Raw genomic sequence first — 18,260 nt, forward strand, 5'->3', positions numbered from 1 at the left:
CGGACATGTGGTCACACAAGGCGATGCGGTGGGTGAATCGCCAATGACAGCTGGGACCCCAGCCTCAGTCTCATTCTGCAGGTGACTCCCACCTACGCCGTGAGTCCAGTAGCCCTGGTGCCGCTGGTGAGGCTCTAACGCAGTGACACGGTCAGACACACGGGGACACTGAGCCACAGCTTCTGAAGGACGGAAGACACCAATGGAAAATGGCTGGCCCGGGAGAGAAACTGGACTTGCCTAATCGTTAGCTGATTTCTCTGCTCAACAGTCCCACACACGTTCATTGTAAGGTGCGAACAGTGGTAGGTTGAGGTCAAAAAAGTAATACGTCCCATGCGTCTGTATGTGAAGTCACGTCTGACTCTGTGCGACCCCATGGACTGTAACCCGCCAGGCTCCTCTGTCCATGGGAGTATCTGGGCAAGAATCCTGGAGCGGGTTGCCATTTCCTTCTCCAGGGGATCTTCCTGAACCAGGGATCAAACCCACATCTCTTACATCTCCTGCATAGGCAGGTAGGTTCTTTACCACTAGCGTCACCTGGGAAGTCCCAAAACTATACAGAGATGTCCAGTTCCTGGGTGATGTCCAGGGTGACACGCCAGGTAAGGTCCACATTGGGAGAAGGAGAGGTGGGTAGTGGGAAACGGGTCGGGAGGAGGAGAGTCAGAAGTGAGCGTGTCCCCACTGCCATCCTTCCAACGACGAGAGGTGAGCGCCAGGCTGGGGACCTCGGACACTCACGAACATCATCCCAAACACTTCACAAAAGGAAGCAGGTTTTCTTCTTTCACTTTTTTACTTTATAACCCTTTGGAACTATTTGAATATATATATTTTTGCAATATACATGTGCTACTTTTATAATTAAACAAAAACACAAAAATGATCTTAAAAAAAAAAGGAAAGAGCTAATCACAGTGTAACATGAAACAGAATATCATCGTCGGGGACAGGTCACCCAGTTGAGTCCAAAGCTCCAACGTGGTCGCTGTTTCCAGTTTTGGTCGCCATGTCCAGGCTCTGATCCTCCGACCCCTTCCATGGGGCACCAGTGATGGCCTGTAACTGCCCTCAAAGCTCCGTCTGGGGCCCAGGAGAGGCCAGAATGCGAAGAACGACGTCAGCAAAATTAATTTACAGGGTCGGAGGAAAGCGGCCACGGCGCCGGGACCCCCACGCGGCCAGCGGGAGCGCGGAGGCGGGCGCGCGGCCGGGGCGCCGGACCAGCGGGGGGACCCGGGCTCCACGCGCTGTCCACGGCAGGCGGTGCTTCACAGGGCAAAGGCGGTGAAGAAGATGTGCATCTTGGCCAGGAAGGTGGTGACGGAGCCCTGCCGCCAGAGCTTCATCTCCACATCCAGCGCGAAGTCGCGCGGCTGGCGCACGGGGCGCTGCAGGAAGACCACGCCCGTGTAGGCGTTGAGGCGGCGCGTGCCGAAGTAGCCCTCCTCGTTGCCCTTGGTGATGGTCAGCGCGATGGTGTCGCCGGCGATGGCGGGCACCGGGCTGATGCGGAAGATGTGCGCGGGCACCAGCAGCCCGGTCTGGAAGTTGAGCCGGTAGTGCGTGATGCGCGCGGGCGCGTTCTGGCACTCCAGGAAGTCGTGGCACAGAGCGCGTTCGCATTTCCTGTAGGGCGCACGCGGGGGCGTCAGCGGGGAGGGGGCCCCTGCTCGCCGCTCCCACCCGACGCCCGCCCAGCCTCCATCCGCAGCTCCGCCTCGGCCGGGTCACCTGACGCCCCTGGACCTCAGCTTTCCCGTCTGCAGGATGGGTTAATAATAGCCGCGCGGTGTCACTGGCGGAAGGAGGTGGGTTATAAAACAGGCGGCGCGCAGCACAGTGCGGACAGCGTCTGGGAGCAGCTCTCCCTGGTCCCGCGCGCCTTCCTGTCTGCCTTCATTCTTACCTCCCTACCTCTAGTTTTTTTCCTTCCTACACTATTTGCACGGATTCCCTGGCCATGGTGTTCCTATTACTCTAATCGTTTTTCAGATTCCCTCTTCTCCCGCGACTGACTCTCCTTGTGAGCAGTTTCATCCACTGACTTGCGATGGCCCGCCCTTGTCCCTCTCCGAGTATCAGAGAGCTCTGAGTCACACCTGCTCCACAGGAAGCCGGGGAACCGGCCACACTACAGGGTGACGACCCAACCCCATGGGGCCCCCGGCTCAATTTCTAAGCTCAGCAATAAGCTGGTCTCTTCTTGGCGCAATGAGACTGTGTCTGTTTCATCACTAAACCCCGGTCTTAAAGCTCAGTGCTTCCAGCATGGGCACCAGTTCTAGGGGATGCTCTGAGCAGAGTTCCCGAATGGGAGGGGGGGGGGGAACCACAGCAGGCAGGACAGGCCACGTCACGCCCTGTGAAACTCATGATGTGTTTTTGCTCATTACATGCTCTCACACTCCCCGGGGTTGGCGCTACCATCACCTGTGTTGCAGGCGGAGCAGCTGAGACCCAGAGAAGGGAGGCCACCGGCCGCCTAGACACTCATCTAAACACCCCAACCACGCCTGCACACCGCCCCGCCCCCAGCACTGTGTGCTAGAGAGCATGCGACAGGGTCAGCAGGGCAGCCAGGGAGTAAACCACGGGCGTGTACGTGCCAGGAAGGGCCGCCGGAGGCGGGCTGTGCGCACAGACGCAAAAGAGGCTGGCAGAGCAGAGAAAGCAAGCTCAGAACCACCGGGCACGTCTGCGTGGCAGCACCGCGCGGAGGAGAGACGCTGGATGCTCCGGCAAGCACTTTATGGAAACGTGTTTAGTAAGAAAACGGAAAGTGACGTCGCTTAGTCATGTCTGACTCTTTGCGACCCCATGGACTGTAACCTATCAGGCTCCTCCGACCATGGGATTCTCCAGGCAAGAACGCTGGAGTGGGTGGCCATTTCCTTCTCCAGGGGATCTTCCCGACCCAGGGATCAAACCCGGGTCTCCTGCATTGCAGGCAGACGCTTTACCATCTGAGCCACCAGGGAAGCCCTGTCTTCTTTAGTAAGAAGACAGGAAATACGACAAAATGCCAAGAATCGTCACGAGGGAATGTGGTCACCAGCCTGTGAGACGGCCCCCACACCCCCCTCCCGCAGTGGGTCACCTTCCAGGTGACACCTACCCACCCCCACCCACAGTGCTGGACTGTGTGGCCAGTGGCGGAAGTGATGATGCGTCGGTTTTAAGAGTAGGTTGGGTCACAAAGGACCATCACTTGCCTTCTCAGTGACCCCGGGATGGGGCGCTCCGGGCCCAGGTGGTGAGGCACCAGGGCTGCCCGCCCAGAGCCACAAGTGGGCAGCGGAACCCTGAAGCCCCAGCAAGCCTCCAGTGGATGTGGCCCCACGAGGCCCGGAGCAGAAGCACCAGCTCAGCTGCTCCTGGATCACGACCCTCCAAACACCGTGGAGGATGATAGCTACTCGTCATAGTTGTTAAGATGCTACGTGTTGGGAAAAACTCGTTACACAGCAGAATATAAACGTGTGTATGTGTTTGAGAGCGAGATGGAGGTTTTTTTATGTGTGTGAGTTCTTTCTTTCATTCTCTCTGCTCCAGACTTCCTGCAAGGCGCTTTTTTCTGCACCACTTACGGTCGGTCAGACCACACGCCAGACAGAGGGGCCCGTGAAGACCAGGAGGCAGTGAAGGCAGGCACCCCGCTCACCTGGCCTCTGCCCCGGGCAGTGCGGGACTGGCGCAGGGGGCGGGGTGCGGGGGGCGACTCACGTTTCGGAGACTCGGACGTAGTTGGGAGGACAGTCGAAGCGCAGGCAGCGGAAGCCGCCCTGGATGTTATGGCAGGTCTCAGCCTCGGAGCAGTTGTGGGTGCCCAGCGCGCACTCGTCCAGGTCTATGGGGAACAGAAGGCAGTGGGTGGGTTTACGGGGGCCCTGGGGGCCTGGGTCTTGGAGCAGCTGGTCCTGTGGGCGCACAGCTCACACGCCCCCATCTTGTCCACTCTAGACAGCAGTCAGGGCCCGGAGCCTCTGTGGGGTTGGCATCGGGGAGGAAGGCTCGGGGGAGACAGTCTGAATAGAAACAGGTGTCCAGCCTGAAGAGCCTTCAAGAGCCAGAGTCACTGCAGCGTTTGAGCTTAGAGATGCCCCTCTGGGTTCCGCCATCAGGCAGACACGGCCTCGGCTTCCAGAATGAAACCACACTCCAGGCACGTGAAGTTATTATTCCCACCTGGCTGTTTACGGCAGGAGACATCCTCGCCTTTTACAGAATCCAGACTGGTTGTTTTTTTTTAATTAATAATATTAAAATAGTAATAATAGTAAAAACTCTGCAGCCAGGAAGCCCCAGCCAGCCCTGGGGTTCCCCTCTGCAGGCTTCTCCCCGGATAGGTCTCCTGCCTTCAGGACCACTCCCTGGGATCCCTGTCCTGCTCGCAAGGCAGGGCCCGGAGCGGAGTCCAAGCCTCCAAGACTCTCAGCTGGGTCAAGCAGCAGAAAGACCGCCACCTTCCTCATCCCAGGCATGGACCTCGGTGAACGTGGCCACCAGCAGCATCAGCTGTTCTGTGCTCACGCACTGGGTGTCACGGCTCCGGGCACACGGCAAGCTGTGAAGGGCTTTCTGCACCTGCTCGGGGGCTGCCCGAGGCCCTGCTGGTGCAGACCCCACACTTACCCTTGCAGGACCTGCCGTTGGCCGTCATGGTGTAGCCGCGCTCCGGGCACGCGCACTGGTAGCTCCCCGGCACGTTGATGCAGCGGAAGGTGCAGAGGATGCCGGCGCCCTGGGCGCACTCATCAATGTCTGCAGAGAGAGGGTCAGCCCTCAGGAACCCCAGGTCACCCCGTCCCTGCCCAGGCCAGGTAGCCTGGGGTCCCTTCTTGCAGATGAGGACGAGGCTGAGAGAAGACAGAGCTGCCCGTGGCCACACGGGACCTACACGCCAGGTCCTGACGCCGGGGCCTGCCCCCAGGACCGCTCTGGGCTTGCTGCGGCTGGCGGAGGGCCCATTAGGTACCAGACACAGCCTGGACCAGGCACAGGTGACCCCTGAACGACACGGGTTTGGACTGCGTGCGTCCACTTACCCAGGGACCTTTTTCAATAAACACGGTGCGATCCACCCTCGGGCCAGTCACCCATGTGGAAACACGGATACAGAGGACGAGCTGTAAAGTTACACGTGACCCCAGGGGAGGGGAGGCCCTGAGCCCTGTAGGGTTCAAGGTCAACTGGGTAACTTAACCCTTCACCCCGCTGAGGTCATGACCATCGTCTCTGCTTTGCAGGGAAGGCGCCTGAAGTCAGGCTTGGGAAGCACTTGTCCAGGTGCCAGGAAACCGCACGGCTGGGATGGGACCGCTGCTCCGACGCTGAGGCCTCTGTGTGCCGGTGTGTTTCCCCCGACCCCGGCGGGGACTCTCGAGCCTGACACTCAGGGGGAGGTGCCTCCGGCGGGGTGGGGGGGCCCTGGGCGGAGGGGGAGAGATACCTGTGCAGGTGTGCCCGTCCTCGGCCAGCTGGTAGCCCTGCCGGCAGTAGCACTGGTAGGAGCCGTAGATGTTGGCGCACTCCTGGCTGCAGCGCTGGGCCTCACACTCGTTCACGTCTGCACACAGACGGCCGGAGGTCACGGAGGCGCCCGCCCGGACCAGAGACGGGACCGAGGTCTCGCTCACGTGGAGCCTTCTCGGACAGACCATCAGTTCCAGCCTCCCCTTGGGGCTGATGGGAAACCCGGGGTACAGAAAAAGGCAAGGGGTCGGCCGGGGACATGCACTGAGGCAGGGGCGGGAATGGTGGAGTCCTGGCCTGCTGCCTGGAGGAGGCAGCCACAGCGGCACATAGATTCCCCCCGCGGGGAACCAGACGCTACCCTGTTGAGGGTCCACGGCAGCTTGAACAGGTGGCTCTGAGAGGTGTCACCTAGGTGCTAACAGGGACCTGCCCTCGACCCCCTTGACCCCCTTTGTGGGGCTGAGGGAGAGCGAGGGCCGGTCTGCGGGAGACGGGGAGGGAGTGAGTGAAGGACAGTGAGGGGAGCACTGGCTGGACCCCAAGCTCCTTGCAGGAAGGGACTTGTCTCTCATTCATCCAGCCAAGACCTGCCAAGCTCTGACAAGTGCTGGGTCTGTGCCGAGCTTGGAGACATGGCCCCGAACAAGATGGAGCTGATGAGGCATAGACAGAGCACAGGCTCTGGGCTGGGGGGGCCCTGCGCACAAGCAGGGGGCGCTGGGGATCAGAGCAGGGTGACCCGTGGTGGGGGTGGGGGTGACATCGCACTGCCCTTGAGGCCACCACCTGACCCGTGATCCTCACGGCTTCTCCGCATACACCGCTTTCACACGGAATGACGGAAGGCACGAATGCACGCATAAATGCCTGATCTCCCCCTACCAGGCTCCGAGCCCACGCTGGTTCCATCCCCGAGTCTCTGCTCTGCAGCCCGAGAGAAGTGGGCTGAGGCAGGGATGGGGGGTGGGTGAAGGCAGAATGGACCACCACGGGGCTGGGGTCGATGGTCTGCCCCCCACAGCTCTCTGCGCCCACCTGGCCAGACAGAGGGGCTCAAAGGGGATGGGAATACCAGCGAATGAACGGCAGCAACAGGGTCTGTTTTGGGAGCCCATCCAAGTGCTGTGCGGTGGAGCCAGGCCTGGCGACGCTCGGCTGCCCCCGGGGCTGGACTTGTCCCAGGGAGGCCGGCTCTTTAGCCAGGCCAGGCAATCGGACAGAGGGGCCTGGCCTTCCTGGGGATCTCAGCAAACTCACCTCTCCAGGAGGGAAGTGAGGAGAACACCTCCGGGGGAGGTGCTGGGAGAGCACCCTCCAGCTAGGAGGGGCTGGAGACCCCACAACCCCTTCACCCCCTCAACCTCAGCAATGTGTAAAACCCAGCAGGATTCATGCATGATAAATATCTCGGGTGCTGCGATCTGAAAGCCATGACGCCGCCTGGACAGCACACGGCCGGGTGGCATCCCCGGGTGCTCCGTGGCTGCGAGCCTGTCTCCTGTCTCGCTCACTCGGCTCCCTGCCCGGACCCCAGGGCACCGCAGTGGTGACGGGAACCAGAGCCTGACAAGGGGCAGAAGCCAGGTTGCCGGCCCTGCACGCAGGGAAACTCCCGCCTCTGGGCGTGCAGACAGCACAGCCAGCCAGCCCCCGGCTCCGAGGCGGGGTTCCTGCAGGAAGTGGCGGGCAGCTGAGGCAGGGGCGCGGGGGGGCCGCCGTACCTTCGCAGTGCTTGCCGTCGGCCGCCAGCAGGAAGCCGGAGGCGCAGGAACAGCGGTAGGAGCCCAGAGTGTTCTCGCACGTGTGCTGGCAGAGCCGCGTGGGCGACGTCCAGCACTCGTTCACGTCTGCGGGCGGCAGGTGCGCGGGGCCTCAGCGGGCAGAGGGGCCTGGACGCCAGCCCCCACCCCCACCCCGGGCAGAGGAGGGACCCAGGGACCGCAAGGAGCGATCGGGAGGGGGGAACAGGGCAGGAGACGGAGGGACACACGGACCGACACAGCCGAAGGGCAAGAAACAAGGGCGACAGGATCCGTGAGGGGAGCCTCAGCTGGGCAGACGCCCGGACAAGGCCGGGCGAGCGGTCAGAGCAAGGCTGGCTGGGGCCTGGGGCAGGCACACACCGGGGGCCGTCCCGGCTACCAGCCCCACCTACCGACGCAGGCGCGGCCGAAGGCGTCCCGCTGGAAGCCAGGCTTGCAGTCGCAGCGGTAGGAACCGGGGAGGTTGTGGCACACCTGGCCCTCGCCGCAGCGGTGCACGCCCGTCTCACACTCGTTCACGTCTGCAGGGGGAGACCAGCAGGGGGAGACCAGCGGGGCACGCTGAGGCCCGAGCTCCGCCCCTTGCAGGAGCCGCCACGCCCAGGGCCCCAGGAGGGCGGACGCTGGGGTGGGGGAGGGCGGACGCTGGGGGCGGCGGAGGGCGGGCGGATGCTGGGAGGGGGGGAGGGCGGAGGCTGGGGTGGGGGGGAGGGCAGGCCTCACCCACACACTTGGTCCCGTCCTGGCTGGCGTGGTAGCCGCGCCCACAGATCACCGGGTTCCGCTGGCACGTGTAGGAGCCCACCGTGTTGATGCAGCTGAAGCCGGGCCGACACGGCTCGGACAGAGACGTGCACTCGTTGATGTCTGCGGACGGGGTGCGGGTGACAGGGAGCCGGGTGCAGCACCTCTCGGAGCCCCAGCCCAGCCCAGGTCAGGGCCAGAAGGTCAGACCCCCCAGTGCCTGTCCCAGGACCCAAGACTTTCCCTCCCAGAAGCCGGGCGCTGTTGACCAGGTCAAAACAGATGTGATACACCTTCATCCAGACCAGTCCCATAGATGGGGGAAACTGAGGCCAGGAGAGAAGCAACTCGGCCATGGTCAGACACTCGGGGTTATAGGAGCTTCTGTCTGCAAAGGCCTCTGGGGCCCAGGCACTGACATTCACAGGAGGCATGGAGACTGGGGGAGGGAAGGGCCACGCAGGCCTCCCCGATCCCTAAAGCCCTCAGACCCCATCCCCCCAACCACCCCTCCCGAAGACCACCCCCACCCCCGTCCCGGGCCAGCAGACACAGCCGAGCAGGCCCCGCTCACCCACGCAGTTGCCCTCAGGGTCCTGCAGGAAGCCCTCCAGGCAGCGCTGCCGAGCCTGGCAGTAAAAGGAGCCCTTGGTGTTGTGGCACACGGCGCCGGCTTGGCAGTCGTGCGTGCCCAGCTCACACTCGTCCACGTCTGCCAGAGAGACCAGGCCGCACGTCAGGGGCTGGCGGGCACCCGCCCGCACACCCCCGCCACGACCCCGACATTACAAAGGTCTCCCGCATCGCGGAGGGCTGCCGTGGCCCGCACAGCGGTGATGATGACATCACCCCTCTCACTGCAGGGCACTCCGAGACACGGGAACCCAGGGCGGGGGCCAAGACGACCCCGCACGGGGGAAACAGGCACGGGCACAGTTCAGCGCTGCTCCCGGGCCGCCGGGCTTGGGGCTTCCAAGGATGGAGCTGCCAGACTGCGTGTCTCCACTGTCCCCACTTGCCGTGCGGCCCCAGCAAGTCACAGTCCACCCCCCGCCACTGCCCAGCACCCACAGTTTACAGAGCGCCGGCCTGTGCCCCCCACCCCTTGCCGCAGCAGGCGCGGCGGGCTCTTTCCCCAGATGAGGAAGCCGAGGACGGAGCAGAAAGGCGACAGGCAGGGCTCGTGGCACGGCCGAGACTCCGTCGGCCTCCTGATGGCAGACCCACCTCGTGCGTCTGTTGTCCATCCGTCCACCCCCTCTGGTTTCCACAGCAGCCCAGTCTCTAGGGGTCCCATGCTGGGTTCGAGGACCCCCTCCAAGGACCCCCGGAAGCCTGAGGACACAGCCTCTGCCCAGCCGCTCTGGTCTGAGGAGGCGGACCTGGGAGCAGAAGGCCAGGGGTGCCCGGCATCCAGGGAGGCAGGACCGCTCCCCAGGGCTCAGGGTTCTCTATAGGGGGCTCGCCACTGGTCTGCGTGTGCCCTGGGCACGCGTGGGTGTGCACAGGTGTGCAGCAAGGGATCTGGGCTCCTCTCCTCTCATTCCACCCCTGCTCTGAGCCCAGCTCAGGGCCTGGCACAGAGTGTGGTCAGCCGCTTCCCTGAGCTCACGCCTGACCTGAGTGGCATCCCATCGGAATTTTCTGGGTTTGTAACAGTGGAGGACTGCTCTGGGGGTCACCTCCTGGGTGACATCCTTCTGGACATTTTCAGTTAAAAGTAAACTGCCACCCATCATGTGTGAAATAGACTCCCAAGTCCTTGCCTAGCTGGGCCTGCCAACCTGGCACCCGTCTTCCACAGGCAGTATGCCCTCAGTCAAGACTTCCCTTCTGCTCCTTGTACCAAGACCCCTCCTCCTCTTCCCCTAAGGGCTGGCACCTGTGTTCCTGGCACCCTTCCCAGGGGCTCTGCATTCTGTAGGTCCCCTACAGTAGGGGGCTAGATATCACCCCTACAGGGGGCAGGACTCTTTGGACCCCCACCCAAAGCAAAACCCAGCCTTAGCCCTGCCATCCCGGTGTGCCTGTGAGCCCCCGCCTCCCTCGTCAAGAGACCAGACACGGAAACACAGCCCACGGCACCCCCACCACCCAGAACCCTGCCAGGCGCATAAACGAAGCTGGGGACGCAGCTGTTGAAATGGCTCAGTGGAACTTCTCTCTCTTCTGAGATTAGAATCTTCTGGTTAAAAAGGACAGAAATGACCCTTCTGTGGGAACGGAGGCATGGAGGAGAGTAACGTGTCCCTGACACGTTTACCTCACCCCTTCCCCCCAGCCACCAGTTTGGAGGCCACCTCTGCCCCCAAACACCATCATCTGTGGGGTCTCTTAACTGGCCAGAAACCCTGAAGCTTGGAACTTTCCAGAGGGAGCAAGCTCTGGGCGGCCCAGGGGGCGGGGCAGAGCAGGGTAAGGGGGCGGGGCTTAACAGGGCGAGGGGGTAGGTGGGGTGGGGCCAGGATAAGGGGGCGGGGCGGAGCAGGGTAAGGGGCGGGGCTTACCAGAGCGAGGGGGCGGGGCCAGGGTAAGGGGCGGGGCGGAGCAGGGCGAGGGGCGGGGCCTACAGCCAGCCTTCCTCACCTGTGCACTCGCCATCCTGGAGCCTGTAGCCTGGCTCGCAGGTTAGCGCCTTGTAGCAGTGGAAGGAGCCCACCGTGTTCACGCAGTGCTCGCGGCGGCTGCACGTGTGCAGGTCTGTCACGCACTCGTTGATGTCTGCGGGGAGGGAGGGCCAGGCCGTCAGGGGCTGCGGGGTGGTCCTGGGGACAGCGCTGGCCGACCAGCCCCGCCCTCCAGAGAGCAGCAGGCTCTGTGCCACCACCCATTCAACAAAGATTTATGGAGCACGTGCCTGGCGCCAGCAGCACTGTGCTTGGCCCCAGGGTACCTGGTGAACAAGACAGACAGGAGCCCTGTCATGGGGGACACTCAGAGGAGGAAGCCCAACAGATACACGTAAGAGGGAGGGTGGTCCGGAGTCTCACGGAAGAAACAGTGGGGTGGAGGAGCCCAGGAGTGTGGGGATGGGGGGCACGAAGGGTCATTGGGGCAGAGGGCACTTGAGCAATCATCTGAGGAGACGCCAGGACAAGCCAAACACACATCCCAGGCAGAGGGGGCAGGCTCAGGGTAGGGTCCAAATGGTGCAGTGTGGGGAGAGGAGAGGATCAGGAGACGCAGGGGGAGGCGGGAGCCATCTAGGGTTCCAGCAGAGGAGGGGAGCGGACTGACTTGTCTGTAACAGGGGCCCCTGGCTGAGTGTGAACACTCCAGGGATGAGGGGCTCACAGAATAGGAGATGAAGGGGCTGAGGCTGCCATCCGCGGAGGGGGGGACAGGCAGTCAGGTTCCAAAAACTGTGTGAAGGTCAAATGGACAGATCTATGACAGATGAGATGACGGAGAGAGGAAAAAAGAAGCCAAGAGGTCTTGCCAAAGCTTCCTGGCCAAGCAGCTGGGCAGGTGAGGATGGGGCCATTGAGGGGAGCAGGCTCACAGGGGAAGGCTGGGAGCGCTGGAGGTGACATTGAGTTTGAGGGTCAAGGGCCAGTCGGGGTCCTGCCTCGGAGTTCACAGAAGGGGTCTTGGTGAAGCCGAGAACTTGGGAGTGGTGGGTGCTGAGGTGACCTGAGGCACAGGACAGGCACAGCAGAGGCCAAGGACCAACTCCTGGGAGGAGCAGGTGGTGGGGAGATGCTAGGAACGGACAGAGAAGCAGCCTGGGGGAGGGCAGAGGGGACCCAGAGCGGTGATCAACGCAGACGTCCCGCAGTCGGGTGCTAAGTACGCGTGGAGGGCACCGCGTGCCCACCCCACCCCGCCGCGGAGGCGCAGTAGACCTTGCTGATTGATTCATTCCCTGGACACACCTCAATGAGCACCTCTTCTGTGCTAAGCCCAGGTGGCGTGGCCGTGTGGGGGCCACAGCCTCGGCCCCCAAGCTGTGGGTGGAGACACCAGGGAGGGAGGCGGCACGGTCTCGGAAGCACCACCTGCTCGGGGGCGGGAATGTCAGGGTCGCTCTGGGGGACACTGAGGTCAGAGCTGATCCCACAAGCAGGACGGGGGCAAGGTGGAGAGGAGGGGTAGCGGGCTGTGGGGCAAGTGTGTGTTAGTCACTCCACCGTGTCTGACTCGGAGACCCCGCTGCAGCCCGCCAGGCTCCTCTGTCCACGGGGTTGTCCAGGCAAGAACACTGGAATGGGTAGCCTTTCCCTTCTCCAGGGGATCTTCCCAACCCAGGGATCGAACCCAGGTCTCCCACATTGCAGGTGGATTCTTTATTTTCTGAGCCACCGGGAAAGAAATGCTCCCAAACTCCCGTGAGCCGACTGGTGTATAAGCCGAGCCAAGCCTGGTTGGGTGGGGATGAGGGAGAAGAAAAAGGGGTTCTGGACCCAAAGTTTCCAAGAAAGGCTTGGCTTGGCGAGATAGAGACTTCTGATTTACAGGCTGGATTGACACTTTCTCAGGACCCCAGAAATGTCATGGGTCAGGAGGCCCCCCAATCCCCACCCTGCTCCGGAGCCTGGGAGGAAGCATGTTGAGGGATGACAGCAGACACCGCTGACTGCAGGGCTCACTAGGGATCCGGTGATTGAGAGCAGGGGCCCCCAACCCCACCGGTCTGCAGGCTGTCGGAAACCGGGCCGTACAGAAGGTGCGCCGTGGGCAAGCAGGCACCGCTCCGTTCCCCATTGGGCACCGTTCCCCATCGCTCGAGTTCCTGCCTGAGCCATCCCCCTCCTCCCCATGGAAAACCTGTCCCTGGTGCCAAAAAGGGTGCAGACCGCTGGCTTAGAGGAAAGCCCTTCCATGACCCTGAACACTCCTTCCCAGCTAAGGAACAGGTCTCACAGAGGGGATGGGACTGGACCAGTCTCGCAGCCTGCACGTGGCAACAGCAAGAACAGAGCCCAGAGTGCCCAGCCCTTTCCTCACCCCGCACAGTGGGCCACAGAGCCGGGGCTCCCATCTTCCCAAAGCCCGGCCCACCTGGAACATTCTTCCCCAAGGCCCACGACACTCCTCAAAGGACAGGGCCCAAGAGGCCAACAGAAAAGCACAGCGGGTTCCCCCACAGAGGTCACCAGCCTGTCAGAAGTCCTCTGGACTTGGCACCCCTCAGTCCTGTCCCACTTTGGCTTACACACCTCCAGTGACGGGGAGCTCACTACCTACGCAGGCTGCCTCAGTATAACACATTTGTTGAGTCATGACTATGACATCAAACTCTAGCAAACTCTTTACATGGACTCATCTAACCAGCACAATGACCCTTGGAGGTGGATGCTATTTCTCTTTTCACAGGTGAAGAAACTTGAGTCTTAGATTAAACGACTGGTCTTGGGTCCTACAAATAGAAAGTGGCAGAGCCAGGGCTTGAACTCAGGCGGTCTGGCCGCAGAGTCTACACTCTTCACCCAGGCACCCATCTCCCATCTCACCAGCCGAGGTTAACAGAACACGCCTGGAGCTTACAAATGCACCACAGAAAACACGTTTGTGGACAGACAAGTGATGCAAAGGATGAGTGTTCACAGACGAGATGAACACGTGCGTGGAACAAGGATGAAGAGGAGGCCGGGGTCCGGGCAGGATGACAAGGAGGGGAAGACTGAGGGAACGACCATAAACCTTGCTGAATGGAGGCACCTCTGCTCTTAACCCCAAAACCCATTTTCCAGCCGCCCGGCAACCCCTTTGAGGACAAAGTCGTCTCTCCAGGCCGCCAGGAAAACCTGCACACCGCATCCTGGGAGGGTGCTCGCAGGCCCCGTGGACCATCCTCCCAGACACACACAAGCAGGCTCCGCAGGGCTCATGTTGTGCCCATGGCCGGGGGCAAACATGTCTGCAGTGGCCACGCGGCTGCCCAGTGGCAGCGGGTGAGACAGCGGACATGCCCAGGCTGGGCATGGTCCCCAAGCACAGAGACAACGGGGGCTGGGGGGTCTGGGCACAAGCCGTTCCCACCTCCACGTGCTTCCTGCAGCTGCTCTTCCGCCCTGCATGCCCTTCTCATCTCCTGCGTCCCTGCCATCCCTGGCGACCCGTGCCCTTGCCACCTTCTCCAGGGAGGGTGTCCACATGCTGCCGGCTGGAACGGCCTCCCCCTCAGCCTGTGCCCCCGCCATAGCATCTCCCAGTCTGCCCCGTGCCCCGCTACCCTGAGTCCCTCTCTGGTCAGGTCCATGATGTTTCCTGCGAGAAAACCTCAGATCCCCCCCTCCACCAGCCATGGGAGACCAGCTGCCCAGACAGGAGGGCTCCATGGCTCAGGGTCACATAGCAAATGAACACCCAGCTGGGGTATCCAGATCCGGACCATCCAGACCCCAGCTCCATCCATTTGCCTCGGAAGGGACTTTGGCCGCATCGGAGTGCAATCTCAGCAGCTGAGGTCACATGCTCACTGTGCCCTGTGTTCTGGCTATGTCACGCACATGTCACATAATCGCCAAAGAGGGAGCAGTGCCCTGAGCACCCCCTTCTCACAGATGATGAAAGAGGCTCGAGAGGAAGCTCGAGACCCCAGAGATCCCAGGTGGTCCTGCTCTGAACCCCGGCCTCCCTGCCCCAGACCCCACACATCCTGTCCTGCTGCCCACGCGTCTCAATCCCTCTCTCTTCAGGGAGCCGCCCCGTCACACACCGGCTCCAGTTCTGACTCAGGCCCATCCCTGGGGATAGCAGCTTCCCAGGGGGTCAGTGGAGAAGCAGGACAGGACACGGAGCGTGGGGGTCGTGCTGAGAGCTCACATGCAAAGGTCGGGCCCTTTAGCATGTGGCTGTGGGCATGGAGCGCGCGGCGTGGAGCAGAGCGGGGGGCCGTGGCGGCGGGCGGGGCTCCGGCTTACCCACGCACTTCCTGTGTGCGTTGAGGATAAAGCCCTCGGCACAGAGCACTGTGTGGTTGACACAGTAGAAGGATCCCAGGGTGTTCACACAGAACTGTCGCCGGTTACAATCGTGAGCGCCCAGCAGGCACTCGTCTTGGTCTAGTGATAAGTCGCGGGAGGAGAAACAGAAGGGCCGTTAGAGAGGTGTGGCCTCCGGTGACAGATGGGGCCCAGGGCCTCTCAGCCCATCCATCAGCGGTCCCTCTGGGCTTAGCAGGAGCCCTGGTAAGGACAGGTGGCCAGCTGAAGCTCAGAGATGGCAGACAGCCTGTCTGGGGTCACACAGTGGGCGGGACCAGAGGCTGTCCCCCACCCATGCTCCGGAGACACTCCACCTCCACGGGCAGCCAGGGCAGTCACAGATGCTGGGGGCTGCAAACTTGAGTGCTTAGGGGGCCAGGCTGGGGACACCCACAAGAGCAGGGGCCGAGGGGGCTCCGTGGGCACTGCAGAGCACTGCCTGCTCTGTCCAAAGGGGAATCGGGGCTGTGGGCTCTGATATCACAAAGACGGATGTTACACAGACCCGAGAAAAACCTGAAATTTGGACACTTAAAAACAATTCTCGAGCTGTCACTGTTGGTCACTTGGTGGATGATTTTAAACTGGGTGGAGCCCAGCAGGACTCCCCTCCAGGGCAGGCTGCACCCACGGAACATGCTCTGCATGCATCCCCTGACCTGGACACCACAGCCTTCACCGCTGGGGGCCCTGCAGAGAGAAGCGGGGACCTGGAGGGGCAGGGACACGGGCCCAGGAGAGACACAGGTCCCGGGAGACGGGGAGCAGAGCCAGCTCGGCCCCCACCATCTGAGGGAAAGGCTTGCCAGGCACTGCCGTCTGGGCACCCTGGGCAAGCCTCCTGCCCCTTCTGGGCATGTGGATGGTTTCCGCCCACACCAGAACGGTCTCGGGCAAGCGGCTGGAGGCAGGTTTTGGCTGTTGACAGGGATGGGGGTCTTTCCCAGACAGACATAACCCCCCAGGACCCCCGCCAGCGTCTCCTGAACGTGAACTAAAGCACCTCCGACACCATCGGCTCGCACTGTGCCCATGCCACCTCCAGACACGGAGGGGCTCCAGGGGATGCTCACTGTGGGAACCATGCCCTGATGACCCCGTCTCACAGAGGGAGGGCCCAGCCCACAGGGCAGACCCCTCGCCTCGGTGCCAGACCCAGACTGAGCAGGTTCACAGGTGAGAAAGGGACGCGCTTTCAGACCCTTTCCAGCCCCATGTGAAGGCAGCGTCACCGACACCCACACGCCTCTGTGATTTCTTGGAGCAGGCCCAGCAGCTGCGGCTGCCCCCACCCCGGCCTTGCTCCCCACAGCGGCCAGTGGGAGGCACTGCCCGCTGTCCTGGCTTCACCCGTGACTGGAAAAGGCGCTGTGAGCAAGAGGAGACGTGTTAGCCACTCAGTCGTGTCCAACTCTTTGCGACCCCATGGACTGTAGCCTGCCAGGCTCCTCTGTCCATGGGGATTCTCCAGGCAAGAATACTGGAGTGGGTTGCCATGCCCTCCTCCAGGGGATCTTCCCAACCCAGGACTCGAACCCAGGCCTCTTGCATTGCAGGCAGATTCTTTACTGTCTGAGCCACCAGCAGGGCTAAAAGAAAGGTCCCACCGAGATACGGACTCGGATTGCTGGATTCGGAGTCCGGAGTGCTCACCATTACAGGGGCAAGGCGGTCACAAGCCAAGACAGGCCACTCATGCGGGGTGGCCCTCAAGGACACAGCCAGTCGGAGGTGGGTCCAGGGGGCCTCGGGCCCCTCCCCAGACCTACTGGGTCAGATCTCTGTGGCCAGGTGGCATTCTCGGGATCGGCGTGGTCCCAGGCCCCCAGGGGACCGGCTGCACGGTGAAGTTTGAGAAGGCGCGCTCCCGGGAGCAGGGGGGCTGCAGTCACCCCGCGTGCCCACCGGGGCTGCACGCACAGCCGGCCCGCGGGGTGACAGCGCTCTCGGCCGCTCCCCGTGCCGCCAGCGGTCGCGGCAGCCGCGCCTGCTCCCCGCTCTCGGCACGGCAGGGCTCGGCCCTGGACCACCTCCCCCAGCCGGGGCCGCTCAGGTGTGCGGGTGCGCGGCGGGGACTCACCTTCGCAGGACACTCCGTCCGCCATGATGGCGTAGCCGGGCAGGCAGGAGCACACAGCAGCGTCCCCGACCACCCTGCAGAGCTGCTGGCAGGGCCCGTGGTCTGCCAGGAGAGGGACCGCGTCAGTCGCTCAGGCGTGTCTGACGCTTCGCGACCCCGCGGACTGCAGCCCCGCCAGGCTCCTCTGTCCATGGGATTCTCCAGGCAAGACTACTGGAGTGGGTGGCCATGCCCTCCTCCAGGGGATCTTCCCGACCCAGGGATTGAGCCTGGGTCTCCTGCGCTGCAGGCAGACACCTTACCGTCTGCCAGGAAACCACACGGAAGTCAGAGACCACTCAGCTCATCACCCCCGGCTCCAGCCTACACGTGGAGAGGCCAGGAGCCAGGGAACCCCACTCCTGACCCTTTCCACGAGGTCTCCCCTCCCTGCTCACACCCTGCTGGTGTCTGGGCTCTGCCACCACTCCCCACCCCTCCCTCAAGTACCAGGGGATGCCAGGGAGAAGGACACAGGGAGGGAGGAGGGGAGGATGCAGAGAGCTTCCCGCGCGTCGCTGAACGCAGGCCGCAGGGTGCCCGGGCAGGTGGGGATTCTACGCTCTTGGTTTTACAGAAACTGAGGCTGAAGGCAGCTGACGGGCCGTCCGGAGGCCACACGTGCTCATCCCAGGCCGTGTCCCCCACCTCACCTCTCAGAGCACAGACAGCAAGGTCAGCCAACCCCCCAAGCAGAAGCAGCCCTGGGCAGGGCCACCTTGCTCACGCCCAGCCCCGGAGGGCTCCCCGCCCGCCCGCGGCCGGGTTTACCTTCGCAGGTGTTGGGCTGCGGCACAGGCAGCGCGATGGTGTTGGGGGCTGCCTGGGGGGACTCGGGCCTCTGTGCAGACTCCTCGGCGGCCTCCGGCTTGGGGGCGCCGCCATCTGTCACGGGCAGAGCAGACACGCGAGGGGATCTCAAGTCTGCAGTCAACCTCAGGCCCTTACAGAGGTCACTCGGGGCATTCGAGTGGGGGTGGGGTCGTTTCACACACACCCCCTGCCCATCCCAAGGCAGAGGAAACGGAAGCTCAGAGAGGAACACATCTCAGGCAAGAAAGATCCATCTCACAGCTGATCAGAGTCGGGGGCAGGGAGGGGAAAGGGTCTCCAGACTCAGATGACTCTACCCTGGAAGCTGGCAGGGAGAAAGTCCTCCTGGACCGGGTGCTGGGACCTGACCTCTGCGGGCCCCGTGCTGGGGACACAGTTTGGGGACAT

General features: G+C 62.7%; 1 protein-coding gene across 2 annotated transcripts in view; it reads right to left on the minus strand.

The window, feature by feature from the left end:
• Positions 1–783: 783 nt before the first annotated feature.
• The window catches only part of FBLN2 (fibulin 2), a 64,270-nt gene continuing 46,793 nt past the window's right edge, over positions 784–18,260 (minus strand). Inside the window, exons 7-18 of one of the 2 annotated variants that reach the window (XM_061128967.1) lie at positions 17,811–17,924; positions 17,001–17,102; positions 14,858–14,998; positions 10,578–10,712; positions 8,566–8,703; positions 7,971–8,114; positions 7,640–7,768; positions 7,206–7,331; positions 5,459–5,575; positions 4,642–4,770; positions 3,733–3,856; positions 784–1,635 (exon numbers count right to left, since the gene is read on the minus strand). In XM_061128967.1, the coding sequence (XP_060984950.1) occupies positions 1,278–1,635; positions 3,733–3,856; positions 4,642–4,770; positions 5,459–5,575; positions 7,206–7,331; positions 7,640–7,768; positions 7,971–8,114; positions 8,566–8,703; positions 10,578–10,712; positions 14,858–14,998; positions 17,001–17,102; positions 17,811–17,924 (1,757 nt within the window). In that variant the 3' untranslated portion in view covers positions 784–1,277. The remainder of the gene's footprint in view (positions 1,636–3,732; positions 3,857–4,641; positions 4,771–5,458; positions 5,576–7,205; positions 7,332–7,639; positions 7,769–7,970; positions 8,115–8,565; positions 8,704–10,577; positions 10,713–14,857; positions 14,999–17,000; positions 17,103–17,810; positions 17,925–18,260) is intronic. The other variant, XM_061128968.1, reaches the window with a different exon arrangement.

Source organism: Dama dama, chromosome 24, assembly GCF_033118175.1.
Source record: "Dama dama isolate Ldn47 chromosome 24, ASM3311817v1, whole genome shotgun sequence".
NCBI lineage: Eukaryota > Metazoa > Chordata > Mammalia > Artiodactyla > Cervidae > Dama > Dama dama.